General features: G+C 48.7%; 1 protein-coding gene across 21 annotated transcripts in view; it reads left to right on the forward strand.

Moving 5' to 3' along the window:
• The window catches only part of UNC80 (unc-80 homolog, NALCN channel complex subunit), a 3486058-nt gene that overhangs the window by 788745 nt on the left and 2678986 nt on the right, over nucleotides 1-18327 (forward strand). For all 21 annotated transcript variants that reach the window (XM_069615884.1, XM_069615886.1, XM_069615890.1 and 18 more), the window contains one exon: nucleotides 17917-18185. In XM_069615884.1, coding sequence (XP_069471985.1) covers nucleotides 17917-18185 — 269 coding nt within the window. The remainder of the gene's footprint in view (nucleotides 1-17916; nucleotides 18186-18327) is intronic.

Below are 18327 nucleotides of genomic sequence, written 5' to 3' on the forward strand. Positions count from 1 at the left end.
GGGCTTCCACTTGCTGGGTAATATTATTACATACATACTCCCAGTGCCTTCCATGTTAACCTTTTGTCCAAAATAATGGCCAGATATTTATAATTGCCATCATGTTCAATCTTACAATTATTGATCCTCCAGCAATTACTTTAAAGTTTTGTTTTCGTAGACTTTAGTTCGAAATACACACCCAGGGCATACAGCTTATTCTGGAGTCCCTTGGGGGTATAGTCCAAGATCAAAAGATCATCGGCATAACCGAGCCAGGATACAGTAACATCACCATACTTTATAGAAAGGCAACCTGGTACGTTGAGAGCATTATTTAGATCCACCATGTAAAAATTGAATAATGATGAAGTGCAGTTTGATATTCATGGCCAACAGGCCCCTCGGTATATGCCATGCAGCTAATTTGTGCCATAGCTGATGGACTGTATGAAAAGCAGCTCTATAATCAATAAATGCTGCATATACCAGCATCTTTCGTATCACCCATGAGTACTCTAAAAAGGATACAAACTTGTTAAAGTTATGTAACATACTTGAACCTTTCCTAAATCCGGTTTGATTGTAGGGTGTAATGGATGTATGTGATTTCTTCAAATATATTTCTCCTAATGGAGATTTCACCAAATCCATTTCACAGAAAAACAAAATCTTCTTTTTTACTTTTTCAACTTTTTTTATGCAGTGGGAGACACCCCACGGCACCCCCTTTGCCCTCTCTACCCTAACATATACCCTTACCCCACCTATTATGCATTACACATATACCATTTCCCCTACCTTTTTGGGTGAAATATATTTGGTAAAATCTCATTAGGGGAAATGGTATTAGAAGAAATCTATGGTAACAGAGTATAATACCCCTAGAGTTACTCCAAGTCATCAACTCTTGGAGCAAGACCCTTGTAAAAAACCTTTCCGGAATATCAAGGATAGCTAGTAAACAATAGTTGCTTGGTACATCTCTACTGCACTTTTTATAAACCAGAATTATATTGCTGTCCTTTCAAGAAATTGGGATACTATCAATGTGACTAATACAAGAAAAAAGATCATGCAGAAGAGTGGCCAAAAGTCTGGGATTCAAGTTTAACAAGCACAGCATGTGCCATCAGGCCCTGCTGGACAGGAAGTATTTAACTTCCGAACAATGCATACTAATTCGCTATAGGAAGTCTTGTATTCCCATTTGTCATATTCTTACGTCCCGTCCCCTTTCCTCCATACTTTATGGGCGTCCCTTCCAAGGGACGGGAGACAGAACCTTTTTGACCAGAAAAAACCTTCTTCCCCTTTAGAGACTCGTGGGGGCGCGGCCCAGGGAGCATGCGCTGCCATACTCCGGTCCCCTTTTCGGTGTCGACGGGAACGGGCCAAATTCACCAGTGCTCCTGGGTTTGGCTTCGGCCATGTAATTCCATGTGCGGCTACTTCTTGTCTTTGGGCCTCATTACACGGAAGGCGGTGGTCCAGGGTGCTATTAGCACCCTGGACCATGCCGGTAAAATACCGGCACCGCCTTGGCGGAAAGGGGATTTACCGCCCCATTCCAAGGTTGGAGGGGCGGTAAATCCCCTTTCCGCCATTGCCCTTCCCCATTCCCATTTCTGCCCCATAGGGCTCTATGGGACTGGGGAAGGCGCTAATTACGGCACCGCAATTTTGCGGTGCCGTAATTAGCTCCGAGGTCCCTTAGCGGGTTGGTATTTAACGCCTGCAAAAAGCAGGCGTTAAAACTCCAACCCGCTAAGGGACCCCGTAGTACGGCGGTAAGGGTTAACGGTCACCGTTGCCATTAACGGTGACCGTTAACCCTTACCGCTGTCCGTGTAATGAGGCCCTTTGTCTTTATTTTTTGTCTTTTCTATCATTCAGGACTCAGTCCTCAGGCGTCACACTCCTCCGCGGTGCATGTCGACTTCTACAGGGTCCAGCAGGTGTCCATCCTGAAACAGTCTCTTCCCAACTTCAGACCCCCACGCCCTCTGCCTACGTTGCCTTGGCCCAGACCACGGTTGGCAATCATGTTTGGCGTGTGACTCGTTGTCCTCGGAGGCGCTGAAGAATAGACTAGCCAGGTGGAGGGAGCTCTTCCAAAAGTCGCCTCCAGAGGATCTCACGCGAAGCATCGCCCCAGGTCTAAGGTAGGGCTGATATTTTCCAGCGCACCCCGCAAGGGAGACTCCTTCCCAGGAACTCCCCCTGTGCGGGAGGGACTGGCCAGGTCCTTCCACCGGCACGTGCACCAAGGCTGCTACAGCTACCGGCCTTCGGGTCGAGGGGTCATCGGATCCTCCCAGACGCAGTGTCGAGGGATAGGAAGGTTCTTGTTCCGGGCCAACCCCCGAGGGGCTACGCCCTTTTACCGGTGCAATGGCCGAGGGGCTACGCCCTAACACCTGCAATACGTCCGAGGGGCTACGCCCTAATACCGGCAATAAGTCAGAGGGTGCGCCTAAACACAGCTCTACCGACCCCTGGGCCGAGGATGTCACACCTACCGGGCCGCGACCCGAGGAGCAGGGTAGGCCTTGTGATCCACACGCGAGAGTCTTGGACGAGGCCGGACCCAATGGGCTGGGCAACACGTTGCAGGCACATGGCAGGCAGTTCGAAAAAAATGGCCGCCGCGCCAGATAGGAGCACCCGTCCAACGCCATTCCACAAATTCAGTGAAGAACGAGTGTCAAGGTGGGACTGGTCGCAACCAGGTACGTTGCCTACAGTCTACCCTTCATATGCGCAGGGCAACTTTCCCATGCGTCCATACAGACTGGGTACCAGCAGCTCCAGCTGTCCCCCGCTACCCCGTCGGTACCTCCTGCCACCTCTTCTGCCAGTGAGGAGGTGCACTTCAACAAATTCCTCGGCTTCATGAAGTCTCCTCAGATGGGGGTTATCATCAAGGACGCAGTCAGGGCAGTCCTCCCCGCCATGCCAGCGGCACCACAGACGCCTCCATAGGGCTCCCTGACCTTGGTGCAGCCGCCTCCTCCGGCTCTACAGCCAACTACGCAACCTCCGCCGCCTCCTCAGCCTCCGGGTGCAGTCTCTGTACCCCAGCCTCTGGCGCCAACTACCGCTCCTCCTCCACAAGATCCTCCAAATCCGCAGGACACAGACAAGGAGGAGGACCTGGACACGCCATCATCAGCCAGGGCCATGAACGTCTTGCGGGCCTGGCGGAGTACCTTGGTCTCCCTCAGCCCGAGGTCAACAGCCGGCAGATGGGGTTCTGGCTGAAGTCCTCACAAGAAGCTCCTCTGCCAACATGGGGATTCCACTGCAAACCGATGTAATCTTCCTGGCCAAGAAGGGGTTGGCTCAAGCCGCACTCAGTCCAGCCGGTCAACCGAACGCCTGGACGCCAAGTACAGGCAGATGGAGGGGGACTCACTCTTGCTCTCGACCCATCCTCAGCCACACTCCTCGGTGATAGCTGCGGCATTACTTTACTCCAAGCTTCAGTCGTCCTCAGCCTGCTCCTCTGTGGCGCTGCTAGGCAAGGAGGAGAAGATCTTGGAGGTTTACGGCAAGAAGATCTACTCCAACACCTCCTTCCACATCCGTCAAGCAAACACAGATGCCATGCTGGCTGCCGCCAGCCAACGGTTATGGCGGGAAATTGCGGACTTCCTCCTGGAACTCCCCTTCCAATGCCAATCACGCTTTAAGGCGGGGCTAGCTGAGGCCAAGCCCATGGCGCATGACCTCATGGAATTCACAGTGGCGCATATCGATACCTCGGGCAGTGCCATCTGCATTGACATGGACATGAGGCGCACAGGCTGGCTCCGGGCAACGAAATTCAACCCGGGCGTCCAGGAGGGCATTTTTGATCTACCGTTCGAGGGGGGGGGGCCTCTTCCACTCCTCTATGGATGAAGAGCTGGACAAAAAGAAGAACAGCTCACGAACGGCAAAGTCCTTGTCCATTCTTACAAAGACCACACCCAAATCTTACACCCAATCTCAGCAGCGCTCAGAGAAGGGTCGTACATATGGAGGGTTCTGCGGCTTCCAGGGACGCAGATCCAGGCAGCAGGACCTCTCGCCGTCTCAGAACCGGCGCAAACAACAAAAAGGGGCGGGGGGTGAGTCAGGGCTTTTTCCAGTCCCCCTCCTCAGCCTTCAGCCTCCGAGGTAAAGAAGGCATGACACGCCTCTTCGGGTCCACATGTCTCCGGTGGGGGCAGGCTTGCTCTCCATGCACATTTCTGGCACCAGAATTTCACGGACCCATGGATCCTCTCCGTAGTATCCTCAGGGTACCGCCTACCCATCCCAGCATCTCCTCCCCTCCACTCCCACAGGTTGGGACAGCAACTCTTCGGACGGAGATCCGGTCGCTCGTAGAGAGCCAGGCAGTGGAGGAAGTTCCAACCTCCCAGTGAGGCTTTGGCTTCTACTCCAGGATATTTGCCATTCAGAAGAAGAACCAGGTGGGCCTGAGAGTTGTGCTGGACCTTTGCACCCTCAACCTCTCCTTACCCCTGCAAAAATTCAAGATGGTAACACCAGCTTTTATAGCTGAAACAGTGGACAAGGGAGACAAGTGCTCCCTAGACCTGAAGGACGCGTACCTACACGTCCTGATTTGGCAGCCCCATTGTTCGTTTCTACGGTTCAGGATCATGGGCTACCATTTCCAATACAAGGTCCTCCCTTTTGGCCTCATCTCGGGCCCCCAGGGTCTTTACCAGACTCATGAACGCGGTAGCAGCCCTCCTCAGAGAGCAGGGCCTCCACATCTATCCATACCTCGATGACTGGCTCGTCAGGGCTACATCTCCGGAGGCGGTTCACCACTCCTCCCATGCCCTTATAAACACACTGCACGACCTGGGCTTCTCGCTCAACCTCAAGAAATCAAAGCTGCTCCCTACGCAGACTGTAACGTTCCTGGGACTAATTTGGGACACGTGCTCCGAGAAGGTCTTCCTGTCGGAGGACAAGATATCGGCCATCAAGAGGGCCACCTTCCACTTCCTCAGCAGAGAAGTGACCTTGGCTTGGTGGTATCAACATCTCCTGGGTCTACTAGCGGCGGTTCTGGTAGCTGTCCCGAACACAAGACTAAGGATGAGAAGGATTCAGCTGCACTTCGCGGCCTCATGCAATAAGGAGCGGGGCTCTCAATCTGAAATGAACAACGTTCCTCCATCTCTCCACCCGGACCTTACTTGGTGGTCCAGGGACTGCAACCTACGGATGGGCAAGCCCTTCCGGCCGCCTTCTCCGCAAGCCACCATAACCACAGACTCCTCGCTCGAGGGCTGGGGAGCCACCCTGGACGGTTTCTCGATCCATGGCACCTGGACTCGACAGGAGCAGGAATACTACATCAATTGGTTGGAGCTGAACGCCATCTGGCTAGCGCTCAGAGCGTTCCTACCACTTCTCAAGGGCAAGGTTGTCCTCATTTAAACAGATAGCTCGACCAGCATGTACTACATCAACAAGCAGTGGGGCACTAGATCCCCTCTCCTGTGCAGACTGGCGATCAGCATCTGGGAATGGGCCTTGGAAAACAAAATGTACCTCTCGGCAGTCCAACTCCCGGGGGAATCCAACCTGGAGGCAGACAGGCTCATCAGGCTGAGAGCGGACAATTATGAGTGGCAGCTAAACGACCTTGTTACTCAGGAGATCTTCAACAGGTGGGGTCCCCCTCAAGTGGATCTCTTTGCCACCTAGCACAACAAGAAGTGCCCCCAGTTCGCATCCTGGCAGGGTCAGGACCTCGGCTCTCTGGGCGATGCATTTCACCTCCAGTGGACCGACATGAAGGCCTACGCCTTTCCGCTCACTCCCCTGATCCACAGGGTTCTTTGCAAGATCAAGGAGTCGCACCGGCTCCGCATCATTCTTATTCTTCCATGGTGGCCGGCCAGACGATGGTTTTCGGAGCTCCTCAGCCTCTCGGAGGTACCCCCGATACACCTCCCGACAGGCTCAGCGCATCTTGTGGCGTAGCAGGGGGGAAGGATCATCCACCCCGTGCCAGGGAAACAAGCCCTCACAGCGTGGTACCTGAGCACGTAACGCTTCGGCACCTTAGCCTATCACAGGCCAATCTGGAGATCATACAGGGTACCAGGAGCAAATCCACCAGGGCCCAGTACAACAGCAATTGGACCAGGTTCTGCCTCTGGGCAGACTCCAAGGCAATTGCCCCTCTGGCCTGAAATCTGGACGACGTGCTCTTTTTTTCGGCGCACATCGCTCATTCGGGCGTACAGGTTGTCACCTGCCGTACATACCTTGCAACCATTGGGTCTTATTGGAACTCGGAGGAAGGCATTTTTTCCTCCTCCAACCATATCATCATGAGACACCTGACCGGTCTTGCGAGGCTCTACCCACCCATCAAGAGACTGCACTCAGTATGGGACCTGAATATAGTCTTGGGCGCCCTGGCGCACAAACCATTCGAGCCAATGACGTCCGTGGACATTAGGCTGGTCATCCTGAAGACGGCCTTACTAGTCGCCCTTTCCTCGGCTCGCAGAGTCAGCGAGATTCAGGCGCTGGTCGCCTCAGAACCATACACCAACTTTCACAGGGACAAGGTAGGCATGCGGGCGCACCCGGCATTTCTGCCTAAGGTTCCATCTGCATTTCACTTGAACAAGGAAATAGTCCTTCCGATGTTCTTTCCTGATCCCAAGGACGAAGCACAGAGAGTGCTGCACTACCTGGATGTCAGGCGCGCCCTGAAATTCTGAAATTCTGCAAGTCAGACGCCCTGTTCGTCACTTTCGGTGGCTCGAGGCCAGGCTATCAGGCCTCGAAGACCTTCATATCCCACTGGATGGTCTCTGCCATCAAGGAAGTGTACGAGGGCCAGCACAAGCCGCTCCCGGCCAACATGCATGCCCACGCAGTCACGGCCAAGGCAACGGCCATCGCATTCCAGCGTCATGTCCCTTGGCAAGTCATAAGCCGGGCGGCCACTTTGGCCTCTCCCGTAGCTTTTTGCAAGCATTACTGTTTGGATGCCGGCTCTAGATCGGATGCGGCTTTCGGACAGGCAGTTCTCAGGAACCTATTTGCTTAAGGAGGGTCTCCTCTCTACCCTGGGGCTACAATCAGTTGTAATCGTCCATACAGTATGGAGGAAAGGGGACGGGACGTAAGAGTAATTATAAGTTACTCACCGTAGTGACTAACGTACTCTTAGTCCATAGTCCCCTTTCCTCCATAAGTCCCACCAACCTCCCCCCTAATAATACTGGTGTCATTAGGCAATGTTAAATCTATCGTCGACACGTCAATGGGGACTGAGGTGTGGCGCGGGAGGGTGGAGTCAGGGCAGCACCAAGGGGAAGAAGGTTTTTTCTGGTGAAAAAGGTTCTGTCTCGCGTCCCTTGGAAGGGACGCCCATACAGTATGTAGGAAAGGGGACTATGGACTAAGAGTACGTTAGTCACTACGGTGAGTAACTTATAATTTATAGTCCATGACTAAATAGGTGTCATTTGGCGGTTTACCAACAGAGATAATTATATACAGTTTCCATTCTGCCCTAGAGGCACCGGCATTATCAGATAACACTTTTTTCCCTGAATTTTCAATTCCCTAATCAATTGAGTTTCATTATTAATGGCATGTCCAGCTAATGTTAGCCACAGTTTTCTCTCCTTCTGTTTAAAATGTCTACGTAGCCAATTACGGAAGCCACTCTGCCTTTCTTTGATGACCTTAGCAAGAGTATGCTTCTTCGTTGCGACACCCCTATCATTGTTGTCAGATATCAAATGTCATCTTCGACTCCACCCTCTCCTCTCCTCACATCTCTGACATCTTTAAGAAGTCACACTACCAGCTGATCCTCCTCAGAGGAATTCTTCCTTTTCTCACTTTCCCCCTGAAGCTCACTGTCTCCAGAGCCCTGGTTCTCGCTAAGCTGGACTACTGCAACAGCCTCTTTATAAATCTGCCTGCCTCTACTCTTCGCCCTTTGCAACTAATCCAGAACAGGACTGCAAGACTTGTCCTTGGCCTCAAGCCCAGGGATCGTATCTCTCCAGCCCTGAAATCTCTCCTCTGGCTCCCGGTGGCTGCAAGGATCAAGTTCAAGACCATCTGCATCGTCCACAAGGCCTTCTGGGGCTGGGGACCACACTAAATCTAACTCTCTCTTCCTAAGCATCTTTCTTCTCGAGCGCTCTGCTCATCCACCTCCAACTCTTTTAGGGTCAGACGATTCTCCAGGCATAGATTGGGGGTAGAGCTGTGTCCTCGGCTAGGGCCTCCCACTGAAACAGCCTCCCTGCCTCTCTCAAACTTGTGCCGAACCACCTAAAGTTCTGGAAGCAACTCAAGATCTTCCTTTTCACTTCTGCTTTCTCTCTCTCACCTGCTGATGCTCCTGTCTGCTGCACTAACTCTTTACCTGGGCACTCACTGAACCTCATGGGCACCAGGCTCCTGCACGACCATTAGCCCCTTGCACTGCCTCCGGCCCTCCCAACCACTTAGGGAATGTATCTGCAACCCTACAGTCCCCTGCCTCTCTGCACTTACTTGACACAAGGCCTAGTAAGATTGTTTGTTTTGTCCTCCCACTGTCTACCCTTCCTTGGGCCTCATTACGACCCAGACGTTAAGGGGTTAACGGCGCCGTAAAAGGTGTTGGTGCCGTTAAACCCTTAACGCCTGATTACGAGGTCCCTTTGCGGGTTGCACTTTAATGCCTGTTTATTTACGGTGCGGTAATTAGCGCCTTCCCCATTCCCATTGAGCCCTATGGGGCAAAAATGGGAATAGGGAAGGGCCATGGCGGCATGGGGAATTACCGCCCCGCCAACCTCGGAATGGGGTGGTAATTCCCCATTCCGCCATGGCGGACACCGCCATGGACTATGGTCGTAATGAGGCCCCTTGTCTTCTCGCGCCTAGAAACACTTGTGTACAGTCACGTTATAAATGACATATCATATCATTCCTTGGTTAGAGATATTACATTATTTATATACATTATTATATTTCCTACTAACATGAACCTGCTCTCAAATTGCTTTTAGTGCATCATCAAATATCCCTGTCAGCTTACAATCTTTGTCACTAAACTGTTTTGTTGTAGATACAAAAACGTTCCTATCTCAGCCTGTAGCACCTGTGGGACAGTCATGCTATCAAGAGAAATGACACAGACAACAGATGTATATTTCCAAACAAAATGTTATTAATGATCAGCATGGTGTAACGCCTAACTAACCCTATACTATGATGGGATTTTCACTGCCTAAATAAATCAAAGGAAAGTCTGTGTCTATAAGTTCAAATCAAAAGTACGTCTATGTCAAAACCTATGCTTGTCCTCACAAATACAACAAAATCTAGTGGGGAATGTTCTCAACCAAATATAAGTGTTCAAGTTCAATACTGTTCAAATGTAACTTTGTTTTAAAAAGGTTTGATCACGTTCTGAAGTTAGCTTCTGTAGATTCACAGGTATCACAGTTCGCCTCAAAAGATGGTCTGGGAGGGGGACGCTCGCGAGCCAGAACAAGATGGCAGCTCTGAGGTGAAGCTCTGTGTTGCAAGGCTGGGCCTGACAAGATGAGGACCCATTGCACTCCAGCGTGGGCCTTGGAACAATACTCTGGAATTTGCTCTACTTGCAGTGCAGCAGCAGCCGAGAAAACTGAATGATCGCTCTCCCTGAAGCATTGTTTGGAGAAGTGGTGTAGGTGACCGTGAATGACTGTAGGCTGAGGTGCTGGGAGCGGCACGGGTGCACCACTGGTGCGTCCTGAGAGGGAGTTGGCGGAGGAGCGGAGGTGAGATCGCAGCGATGCTCCATCACGTTTAATCCTCCGGAAACTCCTGGTGAGGGTCAGAACCCCCTCCACATGGCACACTTGCTGCTGCTCTAAAGGGATACTGCCCAGCCCAATTGGGGACTACGGAGTTGGGGCCGAGCACAATGTGGCAGTCACCGGGAGGCCTAAGGAGCGCGTGTGAGTAAGGGGTGCTCCTGTGTATGCAAAGTAGACAGCCGAGTCTGATTGCAGTGCAGCAGGGAACTAACAGTGGGGAATAAGCAGCGAAGGGCTCACTGATGCACTTCTGTAAGAGGGGTTCAGGTTGGATTTGGAGGAGAGTGTCCAATGCATTGCAGTGTAATTCGGACGGTGGTGGTTGGTGCTTCCTGCCATATTTGGCTCCTTTTAATCACCAGGACTTGAGGTGGTTGGGTGAGGACTTTCTCTGTTTGAAATCCTTAGAAGTGGGCCTGCATTCAAATAAGGGGTTTAAAATGGCATCAGGAAAGTTAAAAAAAAAGTCTGTCGCTGATGATGCTAACTCCTTTTCACCCCACGGTGGCCAGCCCAGTCAGGAAAAGCCCACTCACCAGGACCCTAGCATGACAGCATTAGGGCAGATAGAGCAGTCAATATCCTGATTAGAAGGAAAGCTTGACAAACTAACAGAGAAAGTGGCACAACTTGAAACAAAGACTTCCGCACTGGAACTAAAGTTGGGCGAGACGGTCAAACAGTGCGCGCAAACCAGATCCATGGTGCAGAAGATTGGTCGTGAGGTGGAGCTGGTATGGAAGGAGTTATATGGCCTCTTATCGAGGGAATTGTTTGGAAAAGAATAGAGAGACTTCCTACAGGAATTTCAATCGCAACTATCAGATATGAACTTGGTCTGATATCAATGCTTGCCAGAATTGTCTGGAGATCGCTGGCTCTGTTTTAGAAATGTATCATGTCAATTTCGGCTGTTCCATACCAAATTCTGATGGTAGAGGTTGTGATGGAAGGTCATGGTACGGTTGAGAAATGGAGCGATAGATGTCGATTCATTCATCAGGACTTGGAATCTGACCAGGAAGCTCTTAAAATTAATCCGGAAGCCATTAAGAAAAGGTTATGTCAACAGGACTGGATTAAGACATTGAAGTCTAAAAATAAGCTTTGGCTCCAAGCCATCACAAGCAATGAAGTTAGAGCGTATGGCACTCTTGCGAGCTACCTGGTGAAATGTCCTTTCCCTCTATTAAGATACATGTTCATGAGATTCTGCTAAACTTACTTCCTGCAAGACAACATTTGCTAACCTATAGGCAAGCAGCGATGGATGCAAGATGTAGATTTTGTGAGGAGGCGCCCTTGGAAATGTTAAAACATGTAACGCTGTTTTGTCTGGAGCTTACAAGAGTAAGAACTAGATACCTGGGAGCTATTGTGGAAGCAAAACCATACAGTGCAGAGGAGTAGTGGTATTGATTTGTGGCAGGTGACAACATCCCTACGATCCTGGCTCTTTCAAACATTTTGGAAGAAGTATTCTGCTAGCTGGGTAGTAAGGGGATGAAGTTTGTAGTTGTTATATTGTACTTTGCACTGATCATAAGTGGATTGCTACTTCTCTAAGAGATATTCAACGCGGTGGGACTATTATGGGACTTTTTATGAAATGGATTCTAAAGTACAAGTGTAAATTGTACTTTTTTATGATGTCTGTACCGTGACAAAGGTCTTAATAAAAAAATAAAAATACGTGGGATAATTATGCTGCCAAGTAGTAGCGATATATATCCTTGACTCCCATACCACCAAAAATGGAGTGTCTCAGCAGAACCTTCATTGAGATACGAGCCCTGATAAGGAGAGAATTTTACTCTGGAGACTGTGAAACATAATAATCGGGACCTGGACCTAGAGAGCTAAGAAATGTTACAGCAATTCGGATACCACGTTCATTTTTATGGCCAAAACATGACCGAGCCACAATATTGCATGGGCATTACACCAGTTCAACAACTCTGTTAGTTCAGCAAAAACGGGAGGGAGATGATCTCGTAGAGGCACTTAATATCTGATGGGATCTTGATAACCAGGTAGTCTATCGAATTACGTTACCAAGCTATCACATCTTTTGAGATCGATACCAATAAGCCCTGCGACTTCGTGTAGTTCTCCGTAAACCCTGAAACCTGACCAATGTCTCAAGTTCATCCCTGAGTGTGGGAATCAATGTTCCTACATCAGTTAACGTGACTGGAACATCGTCGGCATAAAGGGACTCCTTATATTCCTTTGTGCGTAATGCCCCTAATATTACTGTTATTTGGAAAACAAGTGACAAAAGGCTCCATAGAAAGAGCAAACAGCAAGGGGGGCAGCGGGCAACTTTGCCTCCTCCCCCTGGCAATTGGAATATAGGGAGTTGATTTTCCATTGACCCAGATTTTAGTGGTTGGAGCTACATAATTTGCTAGGAGGTATTGTTGAATGATCAGGCCAAAACAACAAGTCTGTAGGAGTGCCTTAATATAATTCCAGTCCAGCTGGTCAAAAGCTTTATGGGCATCTAGTGAGATAAACCACATCTCCAGTCTTGCAATTGAAGCTATTTCAACCATATTGAGAATCCTCCTAATGTTGTAATGCATATTTCTTTGGACTATGAAGCATGTCTGATCAAGATGGATCAGACCGGGAAGTGAACCCATCAACCAGTTTGCCAGGATTTTTCAAAAGATATTGGCGTTGTTATTCATAATTGTTATAGGCTGATGGGAATCCAGTAAACTAGGGTCCTTATTAGGCTTTAGAATTAAAATATTTGATGATTCCTGCATGGATGGGGTAATGCTCCCTGTCATGGCTAAGGTGTTAAACAGCTTTGTTAGATGGGGAATCAGTAGGGGATGGAATGTTTTTATAAAACTCTGAGGTGATGCCATCAGGACCCGGTGTAGTGTCTTTAAGTGATTTAATGGCTGTCTCGACTTCCTCTTCTCATATTGGTTGATCAAATTCATAGCCTCACAAGGGAGGTCAGGCAAAGCTGCTGACGCCAGGGTGTCTAGTTGGGCTTTGGGATTTAGAGATGAACCTGACATCATTGTGGAATAGTAATGATAAGCAAGGTCCAGCAATAAGCCTGATCCATCTTTCAAAGCCCCACATGTTACGGGTCTTGCGCTTAGCATATAAATGCGCTAGAAGTCTGTTAGCCTTCTTCCCTCTAGTACAGTAATATTGTTTAGTTTTCAAGATTACCTGAGTGGTTCTTTCCAATAGGTGGACCTTAAACGGAGCCGTAGCAACATTTAGTTGGCACGTGGCTTTCAATGAGCCCGATGCCATGTGTGCCTCTTCTCGCCTGCCAACCTCGTCCGCCATGACTGCTTTAAATCTTTCCCTTGTTTTCTTGTAGGTGGATGTGAGTTCTTTTAGCTCTCCCCGGATGACCGCTTTCATTAGGTCCCAAACCAATTACAGAGCTGGGCCATCACTTATAATGATTTCAAAGTAGTCTACAATAGCTCGCCTAGGTTCCTGGCATATCACCCTATCTTTCAATACTGAGTCATATAATCTCCAAGGTTTTCTGACAGGGGCCTCCAGGTCACTTACCGAGAGCCTAAGCAAGACTGGAGCATGATCAGAGAGAATCCTAGCTATTATTTGAGCGGCTGAGATAAACAGAACCATGAAAGAAGAGACCGGATGTTCATCAATTCTCGAGAAGCCGCCATGGACATCAGAAAAGTGTGTGTAGTCTTTACAGGAGGCATTTCTAAATCTCCAGATGTGTAGCAGCCCCAATTCGCTGTGAATCTTAGCAACGGTGAGTGCATTCCTAAAGTCTAATCGTGTAGCTGGGAGTGTTTTGTCAATGTCGGGATCGGGTACCAGATTGAAATCTCCCCCCACCACTATTAAACCCTCGACAAAGGCCTGAGCTTGAGACAAGAAATCCACCAAGAAGAGACCTTGCTTATCATTGGCAGCATAAAGTGAGATAAAAGTGATTGTGTGCCCCATGAAACTCCCATTAACAGATATGAATCTCCCGTTTGGGTCTCGCAGAATCCCAGACTTCATAAAAGAGGTTGTCTTCACAAATAAAATTGCTACTTCTCTTTTCTTTTCACCACCTGGTTCTAAGAGGCCTTGAGGGAAGCATCTGTGGGCTAGTCTACATTCATCTACCCTTAAGAGGAGAGTCTCCTGAAGGAAGACCAACCGAAGGGAACATGCAACCTAGCTTCACTAAGACCAATTTCCTCTTGACTGTGGAGTTCATACCTTGAACATTCCAAACAGTTTACCAAGGGTGCGGTTCAACTGACTTTCAAGGAGGTCTATCATAGGTTTTTCACAGCGAGTTTACATCTTTCCAGTCGCCCCCACTCATTGTGACTCTGCGTCTATGAACTACCTGTAATCCGTCTTTCTCCACAGTTTCCCCCCAAAATGTTTCCCGTACCCCAAAAAGCCCCAACATTACCCCAAAAAGAAATGTCCACACATGTCAAAGAATCAACCCACATGTCAAACAATTTCGAGGCCATACCAGAGATAGGAGAGAAATGTAATTTTGTGGTAACCACTAAACCCCTTTCATCAAAACGTTTAGCATACCAGCTCACATAATACCCCACTCAATTTTCCCTACCATTAACCTTTAAACCCTGGGAATCACACACTCCACGGCAGCTTTATGCCCAATTAACTGTCTTATTTCAGGCCAGAGGCCAGATCTTTCTCACTCCGTGGGAGGTTTCTTGGTTTGTGACCTCCTCCAACCTTTGTCCATGGACCAATCCCTTCAAGCACTTCACATGGATGGGGGGGGTGTAACTGTTCCTCAAGGCCCAAACATTCATAGGTTTCTGGTGATAACTATTTTTCAGCCTCTTTCATCAATTTCATTACACAACTGCAGTCTGAATAAACAAACAATAGTGCCTTTCGGAAGCCCTTTAGGAAGCCCCATCTGCATCGGATCTTCCTCTCACACAGCCATTCCGTCATGGGTTTTAGAGCTTTACATTTAGTCAATGTAATACCCTCTAAATCTTGATAGAGCGTGATTGTTGCACCCCTAAAGCTGATATCGGTGAGCTGCCTGGATTTCACCATATTCTGCTCCTTAAATGCATATAGATTGACTCTGTAGGGCACATTGGGGGTGAAACCCTGCCGAGCAAAACCAGACAGGCAGACCCCTTGGGTCCTATCCAGCTCCACCTCCTCATCATTCGGGCAGGTAAGAATGTGGCGGCAGAGGTCCTTAATGAAGCCACTCAGGTCGGAATCTGTTACTGGGCTGGGAACCCTTGCACTTGCATGTTATTACAGCAGGAGAGGTTCTCTCCGTCTTCCTGCTTGCACTCCAGTAGATCTGCCTGGGCTTCTAACACTTCGATTCGCTGGGCCCACTCACTACCTTCATACAAGTGTAATTTCAGCTTCTTCCAGACATCTCTCGGATTCCTCAGCACATTTGTCCAAGGAGGTTATTTTATGTGACATCTAAGAGATGCTACCTTGGATTTCTATCTTGATCTCAGAGAGCCAGTACTGGCGATCCGACTTTGTGGCCGCCAATAGGCAACTCCATTGTGCCTTTTTTCCTCATGGACTTGAGCTACTGCGACCATGTCTTGCTTCTCCTTATCCTGTGCATGGAGCGGGTGGCAATGTCTATTGGTTTATGTCCTTTTCCAGTTTTAGCCATACTGTGTGTGATGCGTCTAACCAATGATAGAACGTGCTCCAGTAAAACAGTAGACAAGCAGGGCTCTGTCGCTTCTGGCGTGCAGGGAAGTCTAAGGCCCAACAGGGAAAGGAGGGGATATCTGGCTGACCTTAGGGAAGCAATCAGGCTGTGACACAGGTTGTGGGGGATCCAGCCTCCCCTGATAGTTTATCCTCCAACTCCCTGAACCTGACAGAGCCCTGATCACAATTCCCAAATAGCGCAGATGGCAGTGGAGGCAAGAAGGCGGCAAACTAGGTTATGAGGGACCCTTGGGAGGGAAGCCCAGTGGAAGAGGGGACCTCACGTCTCCCCAAGCCCCCAAGTAGTCCCTTCAAGGGCGAGCCCCTCCACCACAAAGCAAGCCCTGAGCCGCCACTGAGCCGCACCTCCACGCAGATGAAGAGCAGCCTGTAGTGGTTTCTCTGACACAGCCAACCACGTACCTCATATGGCTCTCCAAATTCTTCATCAGGGCCCAAGTGGAGCCAGGGCCATGTCACAGTGTGCATCGTACGTGTTCACCAACGTGTATGTGGTGCTTCTGCTTCTGAGCCTCGCTAGGCGATCGGCTGCATGATTGTAACAGCTGCCCAGGCGCCAATATCACGCTAGATGCCCCTCTGAGGACTCAGCAAAGGATCAGGTAACAGGACAAATCAGGCCCTCCCTTACAGCAGAGCGGGACAAAGGTAGATTGTGTAGCTCGGGAAGGCGGCACTCATGTCCGGGTGCCTCCGAGTCCAAAAGCGTTCTAGTGTTGAGTCTTGGGTAAAAGCTGCCACCGCTGGAGAAAGGTGAAACTCTGGTCTCTCTTCCAGGCCTCACTGCAGCTTCAGTGTAGAGAAGCCCACAGCGGTTTCCAGGATATCACCCGTCACATATCGCCAAAAGCACTCAGTTTACTTAACCAGGACTCTTATGAAGAGCAAGCTCGCTCATGGTGCTACGCCGTCAGTGGACATGGCCGCATGCACAGGGATCTTATATTGCGCAGCCGCTACCAGCATGGATGTCACGGAAGGATCGCTGTTCGGGCGCCAGGATCATGCCACATGCCTCTGCAGTTTTGTTGAAGGGCAGCCCGGTGCAAGATGTCAAGTGGTGGACAAAATCAGGCCTGCTAAAGGGTTTTCATACCCGAATCTCCGGAGGCACTCAGGCATCCATGCTGTCCCTGGGCTAGTTAGGCCATGCCCCGAAGATAAGTTTTCCTGTTTCAATTTTTGGAGGTGTTCAGGTCAAGCATTTTAAGTTTTCTCTTTTAGGTATTAGAGCTTGCATGAATTTGCTGTATATGTTTTTGCAATAGAAGAGGGTTTTGTCCTGAGGTTCTCTCATTCGTTTGTCTCAGGTGGTGTGGAAATGCCATATTGTTGGTTGCTTGGATGTTGTATTGAATAATTTGTCTCAGAAGACCATTGATTAAAGGAAATGGAACCTCATGGTGCCAACTTTGTTGGTTCAAAGAACAGAGCTGCAGGTTCTTTCCGTTGTAGAGGACAATCCTACAAACAATGGTAAAATGTGCTGTGCCCTAATTTCTTCTCTTTGTAAAAGGTTAATTTGTCAAACTCGACTGCTTATCAGATAATATTTTGCTCATATGCAAATATATGGAACATCTAAAGGGAACAATAAACAGGAAAGAGTAGATTTTGGTTTGCCAAAACATTCACTAGAATCAAGGCTTTTCTGTGGTATATCCCTATTAATGTAGTTGCTTTCACTTAGGATGCTCAATACACCTTTTAAAAAGCACTATGGTTTGGAACTTTTTTCCAGGGCATATGTTAGTTTGGTCAGACTACGCTAAATCTCTTGCATGTGAGACCAGTCCATGACCTTCTAGTTGCCTCCCATCAATTATATCTTGCTTGAGAATGATCTAACCCATAACTTGAAGTGCAGGGTGAGCTGAGGCATAAGAGAATGAGGAAGTTACTCATCACAGTAATTCTAATACTGTATGTCCTTAAGAAATGTTTAATCTTCTGAGTTGTCCTCTGCCCATTCTACTTTGTTCCAATGTTAGTATGCATTCCTACGAAAAGTATATGATGTGCAAAAGCGCAATGGGTGCATGATGAATGTGTGTCGATAGGGCCACAACAATACTTACACCGGCTTTTTGTAAGTACCACTGAATGTCTTCTAGTACTGCTCAATAGCAATGGGCATTCCAATTGAATGAAGGTGCTGATCACCTAGGACTACCAGGTTCCTACGGTGAGTATATTGTATGTTTTCCTATGTAACACTAGATAAAATTGTAGCTCATTGAATGATGTATGTATCATATAGATAAGAGACATAGTGAAGGAGCAGCAAGTGTGTCCTCGCTTATTGTGACAGTTGTCTCTTAGTGTCCAGAAATTAATCATATTCTGTCTTTTATAGTGCGATCCCAGATCTCAACCATCACTGTGGCTACGTTCAACACCACGCTTGCCTCGTTCAATGTGGGTTATGCTGACTTCTTCAGTGAGCATATGAAAAAGTTATGCAACCAGGTGCCCATCCCTGAGATGCCCCATGAACCTCTAGCCTGTGCCAATCTCCCCCGAAGCTTGACAGACTCCTGCATCAATTACAGCAGCCTGGAGGACAACGAACATATTGATGGGACCAACAACTTTGTGCACAAGAACGGCATGCTAGATCTTTCGGTAAACTGAATATGATTGATCAGAAAACAGTGATACATTTTCAATTGTTCGTTATTTTCAAATGTTAAAGCTGTACGGCTAATTGTTTAGGTACATGGTTAGAGCCTTCCTCCTGCAAAACCATTATCTTCTGGAGAATGTT

Source organism: Ambystoma mexicanum, chromosome 9 (genome assembly GCF_040938575.1).
Source record: "Ambystoma mexicanum isolate Mex_15411 chromosome 9, UKY_AmexF1_1, whole genome shotgun sequence".
NCBI classification, from domain to species: Eukaryota; Metazoa; Chordata; class Amphibia; order Caudata; family Ambystomatidae; genus Ambystoma; species Ambystoma mexicanum.